The sequence below is a fragment of the Cryptotermes secundus genome, unplaced genomic scaffold, assembly GCF_002891405.2.
Source record: "Cryptotermes secundus unplaced genomic scaffold, Csec_1.0 scaffold181, whole genome shotgun sequence".
NCBI classification, from domain to species: Eukaryota; Metazoa; Arthropoda; class Insecta; order Blattodea; family Kalotermitidae; genus Cryptotermes; species Cryptotermes secundus.
The window spans coordinates 56405-75636 of NW_019723906.1; the positions used below are offsets into that span (position 1 = coordinate 56405).

Below are 19232 nucleotides of genomic sequence, written 5' to 3' on the forward strand. Positions count from 1 at the left end.
CATTTCTAGGATGCACAAGGGCCAGAATGAGAACAATATAAGACATGAAACTAGCAGGCATTTCAGGAATAAAAAGAGGGAATATCTGAGACACTTGATGAGCTTGCAACGAACAGTAAGAACAAGAACATTAGAGACCTGTAGAGAGGAATAAATGACTTTAAGAGGGGTTACCAACCTAGAAATAACTTAATGAAGGATGAGAATGGTGATCTGCTTGCAAATTCCCACAACATTTCGATTAGGTGGAAGAACTGTTTCTCTCAGTTATTGAATGTACATAGGGTCAGTGATTCAAGTCCCGATGAGGTCATTGGATTTCTTTCAATTAACCTAATCCTTGCAGCCACACTATGGCCCTGGGGTTGACTCAGCCTCTAACAGAAATGAGTACCAGGAATTAATTAAATAATTTTCCTGGAGAGTAAAGCGCAGCTGGCGCGTAAGGCTGACAACCTTATCACCATCTTTGAGCCGATTGTCTAGATAATGTGGAACCCTCAACGTCTCACAACCCTATGGGCCTTCATGGCCCAGTACAGGGATAGCTTTACTTTACTTACTTTTACATAGGGTCAGTGATGTTAGGCAGAAATACATGCAGCTGAGCTGTTAGTACCTGATCCTAGGCCTTTTATGGGTGAAATTGCTATTACAAAATTGGAAAGGTATAAATCGCCAGGTAGTGATCAAATTCTGACAGAACTTGTTCTCGGGTGAGAAGGGGCAGTTTTGTAACCCTACTGAGAGAGGGGCATAGCAGTAAACAATGTCCATTATAGTGAAATGCTTCACAACCAGTTGAAACCAGTTATTTGAAACAGACATTGAGGACTGTTGTCAAAAGGTACAGCCAAGTTGCATGAGAATGGTTGTCCACACACTGCTGCCCAGACCACTGAGATTCACTGCTAACTGAATTTTTAGGTGTTGGAACATCTTCCTTATAGTCATGATCTGGCTGCTTCTGTCACCTGTTTTGTTCACTCAGAGATTGTTTGAGAGGCCACAGTTTCACAAGTGGCCAAGAAGTGTGCGTGGCTTATCACTCAGTTTTTCCCCCCTGGTGCCTACAGAAGCTTGTGGGCCACTGGACGTAGTGTGCTGAACAGGAAAGGAACTATAGAGAGTAATGATGCTGTTGTACATACTCACTGTAATTGAATTATTTAATAAAAAAGTAATTGCAGATACTTTCAGACTCACCCTTATAACTCCACTTTCTCTTGCAATTCAGCTTATGTTTTTCTCAGAAATTCTATTTTAATATAGTTAAACACATTTGAAAGAAATTGTTATTCTTTACCTCTGAGTACTTGTAACCAGTATTAGCAACGCATCCTTTGTATCAGCATAATAACAGAGAAATTAAATTGTTAAGAATCCCTTGGAGCATACTTGAATGATTTTGGGAAGCTCTTGCAACAAAAGAATGCTGTTTTCTTTAGTGAGTATGACAGTGATAATGTAAAACGGAAAACAGATTTTTTAACTTTCACACAAATGAGAAAAATATTCATTACTTTTGCTATTCTCATGTAGATCCAAGCAAACTGTATTATTTTCTAGGTTGAGAAAGTAGAAATGGAAAATTTTTTGTGACTACAGGGGTAATTTAAATTCAGGCTGAATAGTAATTCTTCACTGAGAAAGAGTAGGGTGGTGAGTATTACCGTAAGATTCTTATATAGTTTAACAAGAAGATTGTTACATGAAGTTAGTACAATAAAATGTCCATTTTCATTTTTACCACATCAAGTAAGTTTCAACATCTTTCATGCATTCTCTGGGAACTGTGATGCCTAGTAGTAACAGAACAATTTTGCAGTGTGTAGGGGCGTTCACATCTTGACATTGACAAGCAGGCTCCAGCCTAATGCCACAATATCACTATATCCACTTCTGTCCCAGAACTTTTTGAAGCTGCCATGTATTGTGTATAATTTATATCCATACAATTACTATTAAGTCTGTATCTACATAAAAATTTGCTGTTCCAGATTTTGGAATAAGATATTGAATATGGAAGAGCAGTGGAATTAAAGCTGTGAAATCTTAACATAAGGAAACTTGGCACAGAAACCGGTAGTGAAAAGGAGGGGAAGAAGAAATGAGCAGTTCCTATCGTAGTGATTTCCGTTTGTTGCATGTGAATAGAATCTTCAATTAGTGTCTTCATTCAGTTATTTATTAACTTTATTTAGTAATAATGTAATCAACTTTAGAAGTCTTTAATGTTTCTTTTGTGGTTTATTTAATGACACCATTATTAGGTCAGATTAAATAGCATCAAATGGTAAGATGAATTACTGAATGGTGAATTGGAAAAGATTTTGACAGAATAAGTTGTGACCTAAGAAGTTACTATCCCAGCAGTTATCTGGAAAGACTAAGGAAAGTCTTGAGGAACATTTATGAGAATAGTCACTGATAGTCAAGATACCACCTCGGAAGTACAAATCTGAAGCATTATCCATTGATCCAAGTTGCTCAGCACATCACTGTCAAATGACTGAGAATGATTAGCTAAGTGAATTGTTAAGGGCTGGGGAGAAAGTCAAGATATATTTGAGGTTAATATCCTTGCCTTTGTTTGGAAGAACACAAAGCTCACAAAAACCTTTGGTTATGACAGGTGGTGCTCCAGTTAAGATGTGAATTAAGTGCCTCCTAAAAACATATCAGACACATTATCATTATGTCCACTGTAAGGAATACTTCTTAAAAAGTGTTAATCAAGTCCCAGCATGATAAGTGTTTTTATATCAGCTTGCTTTGGGCCATGAATTATCTCTAATGGACCCCATATACATCAGATATAGAAAGTATGACATGGTTCTAGAATCCAAATAATCTATTAGAAGTGACTGATGAAAACTGAAGAGTGCCCCAGAAATCCAGAACCATAGACAATATTTAGTGTTAACATGGTGATACAAGTTTGCAAATGTATTTACCAGTCCAAGAGAATGCTGTGAGTGTTTTGTTGGATGAGCTCACTGTGTGCAGTGACAGTTCACTCTTGAAGATAATACTGCCATGGTCCCAGACTTATGTCATGCACTATACAGCTCCCTTTATATATTACTGATAGGTCCTGTATATGACTTAAATGCTGAAGAAGGACAAGTGATGTATAGAATGTAAAATGTGCATACCTTTCTTACTTAGAGATTCCTCATTGACAGGAACAAGATATTGAACCTGCACATCCTTTTTGACTCCACTGAGAATTTCCTCAGCTGACTGCTCAAGGCTGATCCTTTGCAGAGGACTCAGTGGAAGTGTATAACTGGAAGTTCCCTGGAATAGCTGGCTGTTCTCAGCTTCAATAGAAAGCAACAGTTCGTTGTGGAGGTCTTGGCTTTCATTGTTGCTCTGTATACTGGCTGTGGCTTCTTGAACTTCATGAGTTGTTACAGTGGCTGCCAGAAACCTTTTAAAATGCTGTTTCATTTTCTGAAATTTTAAGACAAACAGATGTAAAAACGATTCAGTTCACATACTCGTATATGCACCAAATTTGCTGTTGAACTGTCCGACATGTGGGTGCTAACAGAACCAAACAAAAACAAATAATATGTAAGTGTAGAATCTGTGATATCAAACTTCCCTTGATTTCAGGGATTGTACTAAAACATCATTAATGCATGTTATGAAAGACTAAATATTTCATAGAAGTTCTGATTGCAAATAGCCAAAGAAAGGAAGTCTCTGAACAAACTTACAATACCTCATTTTTTTAACTTCCTTTATCAAAATAGAGAAGTTAGTGAATATTACAAACTTGAATCTTTATGATTTAATGAGCAAAATTTGAAGACACTTTTGTAACTCCTTTTGTTAATTTAAAATTGACAAAATAAAATGAAGCAACACATGTCATTGTAATTTTTTCAAGGTGTTAATATATTTCATTTATATCATTTTGAGATATTTTATCATTCTAAATTTTACATGTCTGTCTAATCATCTGTAACTTCTTATTAAGAAGCTGTGAAAAAATGCACGTTTTAAAGCAGGTCTGCGTTGATATTTTGTTAATAGCGAAAGTAAACTTCTGTGGGAACCTTCCACGTTCTAACACCCAGCTTCGTCGGTCTAACAGACAGCATTCAACTTCTGTTCAAGCCAAGTCAATGTGAAATTGGCCCACGCTACTACTCGTACTAGTGCAAGCACAGCAAAACAAACGGCCCTTTTCGGGGCCCGCAAACTTGTGAGCAACATATGTATATTGAGATGACTTCGCAACTATTCTGTACATGTGAGAATAATATATACAATTGTTATAGTTTTACGTGGTTGTCTCTTAGAACATTGACATCCCACACTTCAAAATTCATTTTTTTATCCCATCATCAAAGAATTTCAAAAATAAGAATAATTCAAGTATTCTTACCTCCACTGTTTGGAAATATTTATTACTCTCTGCAAGTACCCAAAGGTGACCTACTCCATTAGGTGCTTTGTTGCCTTTTTGGAAATGTGGGCTGATCGATAGGTTGTGACGGACAGAATTCTTCCATCTGTCGTCATCTGGTTTGTAAAACGGAAAGTGTTCCCTGTAATGAAATGTAATATATTTCTATCAGTTAATGTTAATAGATATCTTTGGCAAATAAAATATGAACAGTAAAATGTGATATCAGAATGAAAACAAGATTTGGCAAGGCCAGCCAATTTCCTTCCCTATGCAAAAATCATTACTTGTTAAATAATCCATGAACCACATTATGCCAAGCACAAACGATTTTACAGACACTTCTCAAAATACAACATGGACAAGTTGATTGCTGGTTAGGTCTGCCACAAAATGGTAATGATAAATTATGTAATTTATCTTCACTCTAGAGAGGTATAGCATGACAATTTCTACTTAAAGTAGTGAAGAAATCGCATATTATAATATTGTAATTTTTAAGGATGTACATAGTATATTGTTGGGGTTTAGTGTTCAAATGAGGAGGTAACTACTCGTATTATTTCACATTTTAAATGCGAGTAGCATGGTTACAAAATGATAGGCGGATTCGCATTCGGGAGTTGAGAAAATTTTCGGAAGTGTTTCGTAGATCTCGGTCCATCTAGCTGTATACCGAGTGTGTCTTCAATAAACTACACTTTGTTACTTGCATATCGCTTAAATTTTCCGCTTTCATTCCTCAGGTGATGCTACATAGTCACAATAATTGATACAGAGTGGTTAAATGACCAACTAAACAATGCGCCTATAAAAAATGGATAATTTATAATCCAGCCAGAACTCGTAAACAATATAATGAGAAAAGGGGCTGAGGCGTGAAAGAACGTGAAGCCTATTGCAGTAACTGCGGCTATTGTGCTTGGCCATGTTAAATATTATTTATGAGAAATAACTGTTCGTCCGTGTGTTTCATTTACGAACTTCTCAACGAATTTTGACAAAAATTAGGTATGCTGTAAGACGTCTGTGTAATTTATTTTTTGTCGCACAGGTTTAATACCATCTCTGTTTTGTCTACGTCACCTACTTTAAACGAATTACAGTAATTGCATTCTCCCTCCACTTTTTATTTTGGTGTGCACTGCTGAATCCACCCTAACGTCTTTTACGTGGGCCGTGCCATAACTCAGGCGGTTAGTCGCTGGCTTCCGACCGCGGCGGCCCGGGTTCGAGTCCGAGTCAGGTCATGCGGGATTTGTGGTGGGCGAAGTGGCACTGGTCAAGTTTTCTCCGAGTACTTCGGTTTCCCTTGCTCCACAATCACCTTCATCTATCATGTGGGGTTGGTACAATAGGCCAGTAGTGGCCGTAGTACCAAGTGGACTCAGTCTCACCCCGCTAATAAAATAATAATAACAATAAACTTCCTTTACGTCGTATGAGTCCATTAAGAAAAGTCTGGAACGCGGGAGACTGTCGACACATGGATGGCGCCGTGCCATCCGCGTCATGGTACCATTCACTGGGGGTGCAGCCATCCAGAATCATCCATGCGTCAAATCGTCGTGTTTTAATGTGCGTGTACGTGCCATGAGGTGAACAAATCGTTCTGTGTCCTCCAGGCTCAAAGGATAACAGGTTAGATTATGATAATATATACAATCATCTCTCCCTCCTCTGAGCTCGTGGCTGCTATCCTTCCATCCCCACCTGTCTATGAATATCACACGAAACCGGAAGAAACTGATGTGTATGAGTCCTTGCAGGGGTGACCGTATCAATGGGTGCACAATGCAGTACTAAGCACCACCAGCCACCTAGCCCCTATTTCGTGCCTACAGGAAATGCGTTACTAATTCTGTTTGCTTACAGCTTTGAATGAATTTAACGATATGCTACACTCATTACTGATAAATGTTGAAATACCAATTCAATTGAGATTAATTAATTAATGGAAATTAATATCTGAACAAGACTGGAAACGGATACTCAAACACAAATTTGGAGTATTTTCAAAGTGCGTTCTTTGCGGTTCTGTGTATGTTATTGAGTTTAATCAAAGCAAATTCTATTATTGTAAACCTGACCAACAATAAATGTTCCACACTATACAGAATAATATATTACGGTGGCCATGCCAACGGAGAGTGCAGAAGTTGCACACTTGAGGCCTTAAACAGAAATGTAGCGCAAGTTATATTTACATTAAACACGTGAAATATATACCAATATATGTTATCTTCACTGACGATATCCCCACTTTCTGTGTTGTGCCGATTATAATATAAGTAATTAAATATAATACACATAACAGGATGCAGTCTGTAAAATTCAAAGACTACTTTTTGTCGTGTTTACATAGAGATGAATATGATTCCGTGATAGTTGAGATAACTGATTCACGGAATTACAGCATTTTGGAAGCAATTTAATACATTTAGTTTAGTGTGGAAATGCTAGCGCACACTGGTATAATTTCGTGGGACGCAACCTCATCAACCGCACATTTACAACTTCTTTCGACAATCAGTTTCTGTCTATTTGTGACGAGATGTGAGGACGGTAAGCATAATAGTATTGGTCTGTTTGTCTCTTTACTCTTGGTTACTTTATAGTTGGCATTTGGGCTGTTGAATAAGCATGTAAATAAATAAAGAATTTAATTGAATTATGGTCAAATAAGTCGTAATTATGAAGAAAGCAGTCTTCTGGGATTTGGCACCGTGTATATGTGGTGTTAACCGACGTTTCGGAGGAACGTATCGCCTCCATCTTCAGGGTAGAAGAAAAAATATAAGAAATCTGCAAGCGAAGAGACCGTGAGAAACGGTAAAAGCAGACATATACACGGTGCCAAATCCCAGAAGACTGCTTTCTTCATAGTCACCGCCGTGAAAGCCTCAATCTTACAAGTCGTAATTAATTATTCTAATATTTCTTATAGGATTCCTTTCAGGTTTCCATCCTCGGAACACGTGCGGGTTGCCAGCTGATTTTAATTTACAAAAGAGGCAATGATAATAACCCCTATGTAGTAAAAAGCGTCGGGTTATGAGCCATTATTGTTACTTCGATAGAAGTTCAATGACCGTTACAAGCAAGGCATCTCTTGAACGTAAATTTCAATAGCAAAATATAGATGTTTAGAAACAGAGTTGAGACCTTCCTTACAAACTTAGAAACGACCGTAGAGTCTATCAATTTTCCCGGAGAAGAATAATAAACTTCATATACGACTTCGAATATACTATATGTGCAACTCAAATTTTCGAATTATGGACAAGGCCTGTAAACAATTCTCATGTGTCTGTTCCAGCCTCGCTCTTCCTATGCACTTACAGGTGGCAGTAAGATAGAACTCAGTAAGCCTTAACAACATGAAGTAAAGATTAATTGTCCCTGTGCTTAACGAATTAAGCACTACGTCACGAAAGCGCATAGGGAGTGGATGTATAGATCCACATTTTCTTGACCTCAGCACTAGTTGGAGGCGAGTGGTCAGCTTCACGCCCCTGCTGCTTTACCCCCGGGGAAAGTGTCCCCGGTACCCATTGGATAGGACGCTGAGTGGGCCCCAGAGCCGGTCTGGACAACGTAAAGAAGATAAAATTCTTGACCCTACCGGGACTCGAATTCCGACCCCTCGACCGTCCAGCCCGTAGCCAGTCGCTATACTGACTACGCTATCCCTGCTCCTCTTACACACGTAAAGGAAAGTTAATTATTAAGATTTCTATTTTCTGGGATACAGTCTCCTTTAGTCCGCTGAAAATCAACCGACTTTTCGGAGAACGTGTCGCCTCCATCTTCAGAGTCGAAGAATACGCCAAACAAGAAACTAGCTTGAAGCACTTAGTAAGCAGCGCTCGTACGGGGAGTGGACTTTAGGCTCCGGCATTCTTTACCTCGGAGTTAAGTGGAGGTGAGTGGTCAGCTTACGAGCCAGCTGCTTTACCCCCGGGGATGGAGCCTCCGGTACCAGTTCGATAGGAGACTGGGTGGGTCTCAGAGCCTATCTGGAGAAGAGAATATCTGTTACCCCCTGCCGGAAATCAAACCTCGGCCGTCCAGTCCGCAGCCTGAGCTATCCCTGTTCCTAAACATTTTTATAACATTACAAAATTACCTTAGGTTTTGCATCTCAGCACCATATGGACCAATCAGATTAGTGATGAAATTCTATCACATTTCTCACTTCATTTCGTTAATGCGCAGGCTGGCGTGCTGCTAGTGTGCATTCATTTCTTTGTTAGGAACATGCTACAGTGACATCGGGGCATTTTGAAGAAGCGCGAATTTCCCTAATGGCGATAACGTGAACCCTCTGATCTGTTCCTGTTTTGTGTGGAAGGCGAAGGTTGTGGGGGCCCCTGTTTCCCGCACTCCGTGCTAGGTACCAGATATTGACTGAACGCCGAGTAAAGTCAGGAGTCGCCAATGTAGGTGTTCTATCACATCGAATTATGTCAAGCTGGATCATATTGCAAATCAATATGCGAAAGAAGAGATCCATATCATTCAGAACTACTTTCCATGCTTGGTTCCTGGATCGTTTAACGTCTAAATTTTGCTGCGGTATATTATGGCTGGCTTTAGGGTTCTTTTGTTGAGAACTTGAGGTATGAATGATCGTGACGAATTTAATATAAGGAATTTGTTTAAGGAAACAAAAACTTGAGTCATTGACAGATAATGTATAAGTAATATATGCACCTATTGCACCCTCTACTGTGCATTTTTTACTAGAGGTGTGTGAAGGCACACAATACTGTGAGTTTTTCAGAAATAAAATATTATTTAACATTATTTAACATATTCAACAACCAAATTGAGCCAATGGCATGAAATCATGCCAGATGTCTTCAAAGAGGGCAGTTGGTTCGAAAATTGAAAGGGAGATGAGCACTGACGCGAGTACTGGAAGATCTTCCATAAAAAAGAAAAGGAGCTGACTATAGCAGTCACTCGTCAATAATTTGGATTATAGCCTATGTGAAATTTCGATGGTTTCGGGGCTTCAAGTGCGAAAATTAAAAGAAAATGAACGTGAATAGAAAAGAAATATATGCAATAAAAGAAGCGATAGACTTGAAAGTATTCTGACGATGGTGTATGCTGTACAGAACTATTAGGCTTATTTTGGACTCTATCCATCGTCTGGTATATATAATACAAAAACCCACAACGTTTCGGAGACTGGATCTGTCTCCGTCCTCAGATGGATGGGGCACGATAGACCTTGTCGTGAACAAAACCTCGAGGAGTGTATTCTCGTAACGTCGCTTTATTACTCTATACGCCGTAACTACAAGTCAACGTAACTATAACACAAAATGTTGAACTAGTCGTTTCACAGTCGCTCTTTCGTAATATCAACTCTCACTATACTGTAGAACAGTCGAACTCTCCGTACTGACTTCCACTGTCTTCTGTCTGGCTTCACAATCCACACACACTCGCCCTCGGCACCACGCACACACTCACTCCTCCTGGCTGCTCTTTGTCTCGGCGCACTGTACATACAATGGCTCACACCGCTCAGCCGGCCTCTTATACTGTTCCCTGTTGCCACGTAGTAACCGCGGTGTCCCTGTTACGTCACCGCTGCAATGATTGCCTAACACAATTGTTCTACTGTTACGTCACCGCTGGCACCGCGTGTTACCGCGTCGCGCGGAGTGCACGATCCTCAACAGACCTACTCAGTTGGGTCCGTTAAAAAGAGATGAAAGTGATTGAGACTATCTCTTTCTAACGGGCCCAACTGTGTAGGTTTAACCTGCCCCATCCACCTGAGGACGGAGACAGATCCGGTCTCCGAAACGTTGTGGTTGTTTGTCTTATATATACCAGACGATGTATACAGTTCAAAATAAACCTAATAGTTCTGTACAAAAGAAGCGATATTAAGACGAATAAAATATACAGCAAAACTTCTAACAAATTTTCTTACTTAGAAATGGGCAAGACTGGAAATTTTTATTTCTATTGAGGGCACATACTGGTTGCTATTGCGCACATCCCATTGCACTTTACATTTATTTATTTTATTGACACTGTATTGTTGCAAAGAAAAATTTTCAAACGTTAAAGATTACATTGCATATGCCTAAGGTCACAATTAATTCTTTCTTGTGTTCCGTTAAGTATTTCCTATGTATATTGTGAAATATTTCAAATGAAAGTTCTGATATAAGCGATATCTCTATTTCATGTCATGTACATTTTTTTTTTGTGTGTGTGTGTGCTAGGTCTCTTTTAAGAAAATGATTATACAATTGGAAATGGAAAATTTATCATGAATTGCAAATAGACGAGGATTTGAAAGTTGTCGATCGTGACCTATTTTAAGGTACCATCTCTGTTATCACCTGGAGAAATTGCACGCTCTAAGTTAGAATAGCCGGTAGCTCAGCTGACAATGAATTTGGAACCGAGAACTTTCCAGTCTTTGTTTAAAAAGGAAATGAATGGAGAAATATGCTGTTTTGGGTATTCTTTGACTATTAAAAACGAAAGCGACAGGGGGATTTTTTCTGCCATTTATATTCCGGATATTTATATTGATAAGTAAATCTAGATGTATAGGCCTATGTATTATGCACAAACGCTAGTCAAAAAGAGTCATATTACTTACGAAATCCACTTATAGATTTCTGATGCCGTAAGTTCTCCTTTCTCTTTAAGAGCTTGTTGAATAAGTTCAGTGTAGGTGAATGGTGGCTTCATGAACCCAGGGTAAGAGGGATTAGTTTCCCTTTGCTTTGCACTGGGCTGTTCGGTTTTCACGTTAACGTGGGAATCTGAAAGAAACAAGCGGACTTATTGAGACTGTGTCTTATGCCGTTCTGACGCCTGGGGTTTTTGCTTGATGACATGAACTTAAGCATACGTATAAAACAGCATGTTACACACATACAACTTTGTTCGTACATAGCATTCTAAATTCATAGATACACAAATACATAAACATTCAGATATAGGCCTCTGCATACATGCATTAGCGAATAAGACCAGCCCGGAGAAGCAGGGATGGTAATGGCTATTCAGAACTCGACAAAGGGATCAGCCATTCGCAAGGCCGCTACCTACTCACAGGACAACACAAACACAGAATAAACGCACAGAGACTTTCATGCCTGGAGTGAGATTCGAACCCACGATCCCACTGTTCCAGCAGGCGAAGACGGTTCACGCTTTAGACCGTGCGGCCACTGTGATCGCCATCTTCATAAGACGGGCCACGCAGTCCACCAGATAAAGATATATCTCACCCGTGTTTAAGATAGTTTACTAGAATGCAGGATAAAGCAGTAATATATGAATTCCAGATAAATGTTTTCGAAATGTGGTAAAGTACTTCATACTTCATCCAAATCAGATTATTCTATCATTTCACCTGCTTCACACAAACAGCGTTAAAAATTACATTATAACACTAAGTTTATAAATTTTGCTTTCTGTTTTACGTGGGCATGAGGCTTGGTTTCGCTTTCTATCTCTGAAGTACGAGCACAGGTTTGAATACAAATTTCAGAAGATATTTAAACACAGAAAGGCATAGGGACAAAAACTGAGAAAATTTCATAATGGGGAGCCGAAGAGTACAAATTATTTGCAGTTTCTCCAACCTCCTACCACTTAATCCTTCTTCGGTCAAAATATTCACCTGAGCAAACTGTTCTCAAAGATCCTCCGTGTATGTTGTTTCGAAGCTCGAGACATTTTATACTCATTGAAAACCACAGGAAAATTTATAGTTTTGTATATTCTAGTTTTTACATTGTTATACAGCATGCAAGAAGGCATAAGGATCTAATCTGAATGGTAGCAAGCTACAGAATTAACTGTAGATAATTACATGTTTAAGATATTACGTATATTGCATAACACAGGACTCGTGAACACTGTGATAAACCTTCGAACTACATAACAATTTACAATTTCTAGACTACGTGAAGAAAGAAGACCCCGCAGTATAGCATTACTTAATATAAAATACAAAATCAAAAAGTATATCTGAAGGGTAATTTCGAGATTTTCAGTACATACCTGAACACGTAGTTACTTTCCTTCTTCCGTTAGATACGTGATCTTGCTGGACTTCAGCTGCATTAAAGAGAGAACCAACTTTAAAATTTATGAGCCAAGAAAGACTTTTGTCACAATTGTTTTCAGCATTATTGATATGTTTGTATTCTCCGTCTGAATGCGTCGTTATTGGAGTAGGTTCAAGAAAAGCCTCACGTTCAGTCGTTTCCGAACTGTGTCTTATTACACAATCATCTTCAGTACTAATTTCTGATCTACTGCTTTCACTGCACGGAACACAAAACTCATTCAAAGCATCAAGATTTGGTAAAGTTACACTGCACATTTCACCAATAATTGAAGGAACTGTTTCAGCCGTATCCCATTCTCCATTAAAAACCAACACTTCTAGACCTGTTGGGAAGCTGTTGCTTTCTGTGTCTGAACCATTACGTTCAACTCTTCGTCTCTTCGAACACATATTTTGATTTTCGTTATCCATTGTAATCAGGAGTTCACTGGAGAGTTTTCTCTTCTCTGTATCTGTATTACTACACTTTAACAAATCCATATCAGATGTTCTTCAAGAAAATCACGCTGAATCTCTCAACTAGCACCTTCGCATTTGAAGAACCCGGACGACACTAACCAACAATACTGCCTGTGTGACGTTTAAGTACAGTTGGATTTCTGTCACCCTAGCAACCTGTACAGCAGCGAAATGAACGTCACTGCATATCACTATTGCCATCTTTACGCAGCTACTAGTCAGGAACTAATCACATTGCGCATAGATGGCAGAAGTAATGCTGTCTGGACGGTCTGGACGTCAAGGCGACCAAGGTGACCATGTAGTCCGCCAATAACTTTGCTTGTTAGATATCCGTGAATGGAACCAGCTTCCATTAGACAAAGGATCTTCCCCTTCTGAGAAGCAGGACTTTATACGCATCTGTACGGACTTTAAAGCATTTTCTATCATGACAGTGACGCCACGATAACATGACTCTTAATATAATATGTTGATTATTAATTTAACTGTTTCTCGTAAAATGTATTGGGTCAGTTATCATGTTTCATATTTCGTCCCTCATGATTGTCAAATGATCTTTATGCTCGCAATTCACGGAAGACTAACTTGGTTACCTAAGAAAAGTAGATCATATGTGTGGCGTATTATCCATGGTGTGTATGTTAGAAATAAGTACGTGTTTGGTCTGTGACTTTGATCTTGCAAATTCATCGCGTTTCAAATGTAAACTTCAGTATTAAATTCCGATTTTTCTCTTAGGTTTTGAAAAATCGTAATAAGTTTCTCCTTTTAAATTAATTAATTAATGAAACATAATTATGGACGTAGACAACGATATAGACCAAACTCTTCTGCAGCAGTTTAGTTGTCTGGGTACAACAGATAGGGATGAATTAGTAAAGCAACTACAAATGTTGGTCGGAAATAATTTGAATGAAGCTGCGGCCGCATTCTTTTTGGACATGAATAACTGGTAGGTGTATTAAATCTCATTCTGATAGTTGTCATGATTCTGTTTCATGTAGTACACATGCTTTGTTACGTGTACCTGCCAAGGCCCTGACATACAATAACCTTTAGCATGAGTTCATTCGGTATGTCATTTCATGCATCTGCAGCTGTATAAACGTGATCTTATTCTGAACTGTAGTATATGCAACTTGTTCAGCTATCTATTTTCTCATAAAATTTGCTTATGAAATTAAATTGAAAACGTTATTTATTTGAGATCATTGAATAGCGACAGAATATTTCACAAAAACTTCACAGTTTAAGAAACAATAGCTTGATAGCCACTGCTATGAAATAAGGCTTAGTTGGGCAGAGTGAGAGAGACTTGATATGTAAGGTTAAGCTCTCTAGGTGGGTACATAAATCTGATAACATTGTTATTGGTTGTACTTTAGTTGTTTATTTCATTTCAGGAATTTACAGGGTGCAGTTTGCTCTTATTTTGACTTTGAATCTCCACATAAATTGCCTTCAATGTCGTTAGTGAAAGATATCACTATTGGGGAAGGTGAAAGTATACCACCATGTACAAAGTGAGTACCTGTGTGAATACAAGTAAGGGACTTCATTGAACTCATTTCAGTTTTAAAGGTGTTTCATAAGGTCTGAGACTGCTTTGTTCATTGTATTTTTGATATGATTGGGGTAGGATATGAATGTGGGTCAGTACTACTTTTGTCATATTGTATTTGCATGGGTGTATAACCTTAAGTCAGCCCTTAAGCATTCAGACCTCTCCTGTTCTACTGTTATGTCCTCAGTGTTCCTTAGGCTCTTTAAAAGCTTTGACTGTAATTAGGGCCAAAACCCTGTATATTGAGATCCTCTTAATATCCATCAGCTCTACTCGTGGAGAGCCAAGTTTGGCGTTGATATATTGCCCTCTTCTCATAGACTGCTGACAGTGGAATATCCCAGACACCTTGTCATTCACCAGCAGAGACATCAGAGCCACCCACCACTGGCCCCAGCTCACTCTTCAATTTTCCCTCAGAAGAGAGTTTTCCCTGATCAGCCTTTTCTGCTGGTCAGGCATTTCTACTTCATAGGCATTCTACTCACCCCCCATCAAGAGACTTTGGTCTTACTGTTATGGGTCTCTCATGAAAGCCACTGAGAGCTGATGGTTGCTTCCTTTCGGCAGCGGGAGACCAACATCAGAGCCCTCTGGTGCCACCGACATCAGGATGTCTACAGCTACACACTGTTGTTCACTGACAGATACAGCTGACCCTCTCCACCACTGGTCTAATCTAGAGCTGTAACTCAGCTGCAGCAGAGGCCTCAATTCCTCTATTGGCCTCACCAATTTTCTCTAGATACTCAGGTTATTCATCCCTGTCAATCAGACCTCTCACAGACTGCCCTCAGTGGACCCTTTCCAGAGCCCCTGAGAGATTTGACTCTCTCTTCCAAACAGCAGAAGACCCAACACCTGAGCCCATGAAAGCAGGGAGAGAAACTCCCTTCCATCCTCCCTCAAGTGCTGATGGCATAGACCCTCCAGCTGCCCTGCCTGCATGTCAGGGGCAGCAGAGACCTAATCTGGTCACAGCTACATCCATAATTGAGCACCAGATGAGGCTCCAGCACCCAAGACCAGAACCCCCCACCCTACCACAGCTGCTAGACTGGCTGCTATATCTTGCAGTCAGGCAGAGTCCCAGAGGAATTTGACTGCATCTCTGTAGCAGGAGAACACTTGATTAGCACCTGAGTCTTTGAAAGCAGTCAACCCCCCCTTCCCCCAGGGTATTCACAGTTGGGACCCATTATATTACAAGATGGACAGCAAAGTCCCTTCCTGGTCCCTGTTAGACCCGTAGTTGAGCATCAGACAAGGTCTCAGCTCCCAAGACTGGGATAACCCCCACCCCCAAGCCTGCCTCATCTGCTAGCGTGTCAGTTTTTTTTATAACCAGATTACTCATTCCCATTAAAAGCCATCAGTTGGACTCCAACTGGAACAATGATGGCAGGGCCCTCTAACCATATTTGCTACATGCTTCAGGGATATCAGAACCCCCACCTCCGAAGTGGACCCCTTCCCCCCTCTGCTGCCTCTTCAGTGCTTTTCAGTTATTCTTTCGGATGGTTGGATTATCCATTCACATCAAATGATCTCTGTCAGTCTTCTCGTCAATGGACCAGTCCCTGAGAGGTCTGGCCATTCCCATAGCAGCAGAAGACCCAGCAAATGACCCCTCTAATGTAGGAATACCTGACCAAACAACTAGGCCCTCCAATCTTCGAAGAGAAAGCCTCACCCTCAGTGGATCCTCATTAGAGTCCCTGAGAGCTTTTGTCTGCTGCTTAGTGTATGTATATCTGTGTGTGTATTTGCATGCTTGCATGTGGAGGGTTGGAAGACTAGCCTGCAGTGGGATGCCCCCTTGTATCCAAAGGACACCATTCACCACACTGCTCCCTCAGTGGTCATACAGGCTTCAGTACATTAGCTTACATCTTACCTTAGGATGTGACCACTCATAGTCAGCGATGTCACCCCATTTGCCCACAGGTAGGGCGGCATGCTGGTTCTGGGGACTGCCATGAGGAAGTTGGTTGGGTGACTTAGTCCCCACTCTCTTCTTACATTTAGCCCAAATCGGTATTTGAATATCATTTATCATACTACTAAAGTAGGTATTGTCAAATAATGTGTGTTATGAAATGGATGCAGTAAATAACAGTGCATAATGACCACAACTTATATTCTTCACATTGTAAGAATGTGGTGTCATTAATTGTATCTGTCAATGGTTGGGTATGATGTGAGGTACATTCTGCTACTAGTGGATATGCTTTCATCCCTGCATTGCACATGTATGTATGCAGTATTTAGTGTGGTAGAGAAACACACAAACTTTATTGACGCAAGTAAGGAGGTTGGTCTAGAAGTAAACAGAGAGAACTAAGTATATGTACTATCTCATCACCAAAGTGCAGGGCAAAATCAGTACATAAAGATAGGAAACAGATGTTTTGAAAATGTGGCACAGTTCAGATACTTGGGAACGACTATAATAAATCAATTCAGGAGGAAATTAAGAGGAAATTGAACTCTGGTAATGCTTGCAACCATTCAGTTCAGAACCTTTTGTCTTCTTGTCTCCTGCCTAAAAGCATAAAAATTAGAATATACAAAACTATAATTTTGCCTGTGGTTCTGTATGGATGTGAAACTTGGTCTCTGACATTAAGGGAGGAACATAGACTGAGGGTGTTGGGGAACAGGGTGTTGAGGAGAATATTTGGACTGAAGAGAGATGAAGTGACAGGAGGTTGGAGAAAACTGTATAGTGAGGAGCTTCATAACTTGTACTCTTCTCCAAGTATAATTAGAATGATCAAGTCAAAGGGGATAAATGGGGAGAAAAGGAATGCAAGTAGGATATTGGTCAGAAAGCTGGAAGGAAGGAGACCACTGGGAAGACCAAGGCATAGGTGGGTGGACAATATTAAAATGGATCTTAGAGAAATAGGATGGGATGTTATGGATTGGATTGATCTGGCTCAGGATAGAGACCAACGGAGGGCTCTTGTGAACATGGTAATGAACCTTCAGGTTCCATAAAATGCTAGGAAATTCTTGAGTAACTGCACAATTGACAAGTTTCTGAAGAAGGGCTGAGCTCCATGAATGAATGAGTGGTAGAAGGTAGGGTTCAGTTATTACTGTCCTCACCTTCCAGAAGTACTTGCAGTGGCATTTAAATTGTTGGCCCACATTAGTTAAAAGAGAAAACATGGTACCAAAGAGATTAAAGTTCATGTTACTGGCTTCATTACTTTATCAACAATTGTAGTGCAATGAAGTTTAGATGCAAGGAATTGATTTTGTAGCACTGAATCTCCTTTTTTGCATAGCCTGAGTTACAGAACTACAGGGATTTTGTAAGTCTTGAGATGAGGAACCTGATTGAATCATTAGGGCGAAATGACTCAAGAGATAAGCAGACATTGAATAATGTAATGCCACTGATGTGCAATTAAATTGATCTCCATACAAGTTTATCAGTTTGAGAAAAAAGAAAATTGAGATGTGTAAATAGACAGATGGTCACCTTCCACAGGCCAAAATGGGCAGGATGTAGAAGAAGTCACATTCAGAAAATACTTTGAATTACTATACAATTAAACTAGTGTGTCCAAAATGGTGTTCCACAGAACACTGGAGTTCCATGAAGTGAAAGTAAGAGTTCCACAAGAAAATTTCATCTAATTTAAGAATTTGAGTATCATTATGAACTTCACTTAAAATAATTTTAAATTTTGTGCACCTTCAGATTAAAAATTCCACTTTAAAAGGAGGGGTGTATATTTGCCTCAGGGCAAAATTTTTACCAGGATGTGCAATTTGTCAGCCATTACGCTTTGCCATCATATACTTGTGCAAAATTGGATTCTCAGATTGAACGACAAGAAAAACAAAATTAATAAACAGACTATATGTAGTGGTAGATGTGAGAACTCAGCTGTCTAATTCATTCATTCATCAGTAATCTGTCAGATGACAGGTCCACAGTCTCTTCCAAAACAGTTCCTCCACTTAATGCAATCTACAGCTTTCTCCTTCAAATGAGAATATCCTCTTCTGTTCCCAAGGTCATCCAGCATCTTCTTACGTCTTCTTCCTCATCTTCTGGTCACTTCTATCCACCCTTCTATCTTTCCTTCAATAACTTCTTTTAGAAGGCAGTTACTGCGTAAGATATGACCAGTCCAATTAGCCTTCCGTTTTCTTATTTCATGTAGGATATTCCTCTACTCACTGACTCTAAATAACACTTCTTCATTTCTCACATAATCTGTCCAACTGATCTTCTCCATCCTTCTCCAACACCACATTTCGAAGCTTTCCAGGTGTTTCTGATCTACTGCCCTAAGTATCCCAGTTTCAGCCCCATACAAAGCGATGCTCCAAATGTAGCATTTCACTAGTTTCTTTCTCAAATTTAAGTCCAGTTTGCAGGTAAAAAGATTCTTCTTCTTGCTAAATGCAGATTTTGCCATGGCATTGCTAGATTTAATTACACAAGTACACCTTCCATCACCTGTTAACAAGCTACCCAAATATTTAAAACATTTCACATTCTCCAGCTGTTGTTGGTCTATCTTTATTGTGACTGGGTTTGGTTGTCTCGAAATTTTCATTATTTTGTTTTTTCCACATTCATTTCCATGCCATAGCACCTTCCAATTTTGATTAGTCCATTGATCATACCCTGT

At 39.5% G+C, this 19232-nt stretch overlaps 2 protein-coding genes across 2 annotated transcripts in view; one reads left to right on the forward strand and one right to left on the reverse strand.

Annotated features, from left to right (window-relative positions):
* Window positions 1-554: 554 nt before the first annotated feature.
* LOC111862039 (forkhead box protein N4) lies at window positions 555-13067 on the reverse strand. Its single transcript, XM_023847100.2, has 4 exons — window positions 12479-13067; window positions 11064-11229; window positions 4403-4565; window positions 555-3459 (listed from the first exon to the last, which is right to left on the reverse strand). The coding sequence occupies exons 1-4, from the start codon at window positions 13026-13028 to the stop codon at window positions 3109-3111; spliced, it is 1230 nt and encodes a 409-aa protein (XP_023702868.2). The 5' UTR covers window positions 13029-13067; the 3' UTR covers window positions 555-3108.
* A 562-nt stretch (window positions 13068-13629) lies between these two features.
* LOC111861997 (protein ILRUN) overlaps window positions 13630-19232 on the forward strand; it is a 22067-nt gene continuing 16464 nt past the window's right edge. Inside the window, exons 1-2 of the mRNA XM_023847015.2 lie at window positions 13630-13962; window positions 14414-14533. Of these exons, the coding sequence (XP_023702783.1) occupies window positions 13808-13962; window positions 14414-14533 (275 nt within the window). The 5' untranslated portion in view covers window positions 13630-13807. The remainder of the gene's footprint in view (window positions 13963-14413; window positions 14534-19232) is intronic.

Coding starts and splice junctions, on each gene's coding strand:
- LOC111862039 (XM_023847100.2), bottom strand. CDS start 13,028: ATGGATTTGTTAAAGTGTAGTAATACAGATACAGAGAAGAGAAAACTC. Junction 11,230..12,478: donor GAAAGTAACTACGTGTTCAG/GTATGTACTGAA, acceptor TGTTTCTTTCAG/ATTCCCACGTTAACGTGAAA. Junction 3,460..4,402: donor AATATTTCCAAACAGTGGAG/GTAAGAATACTT, acceptor TTAAAATTTCAG/AAAATGAAACAGCATTTTAA.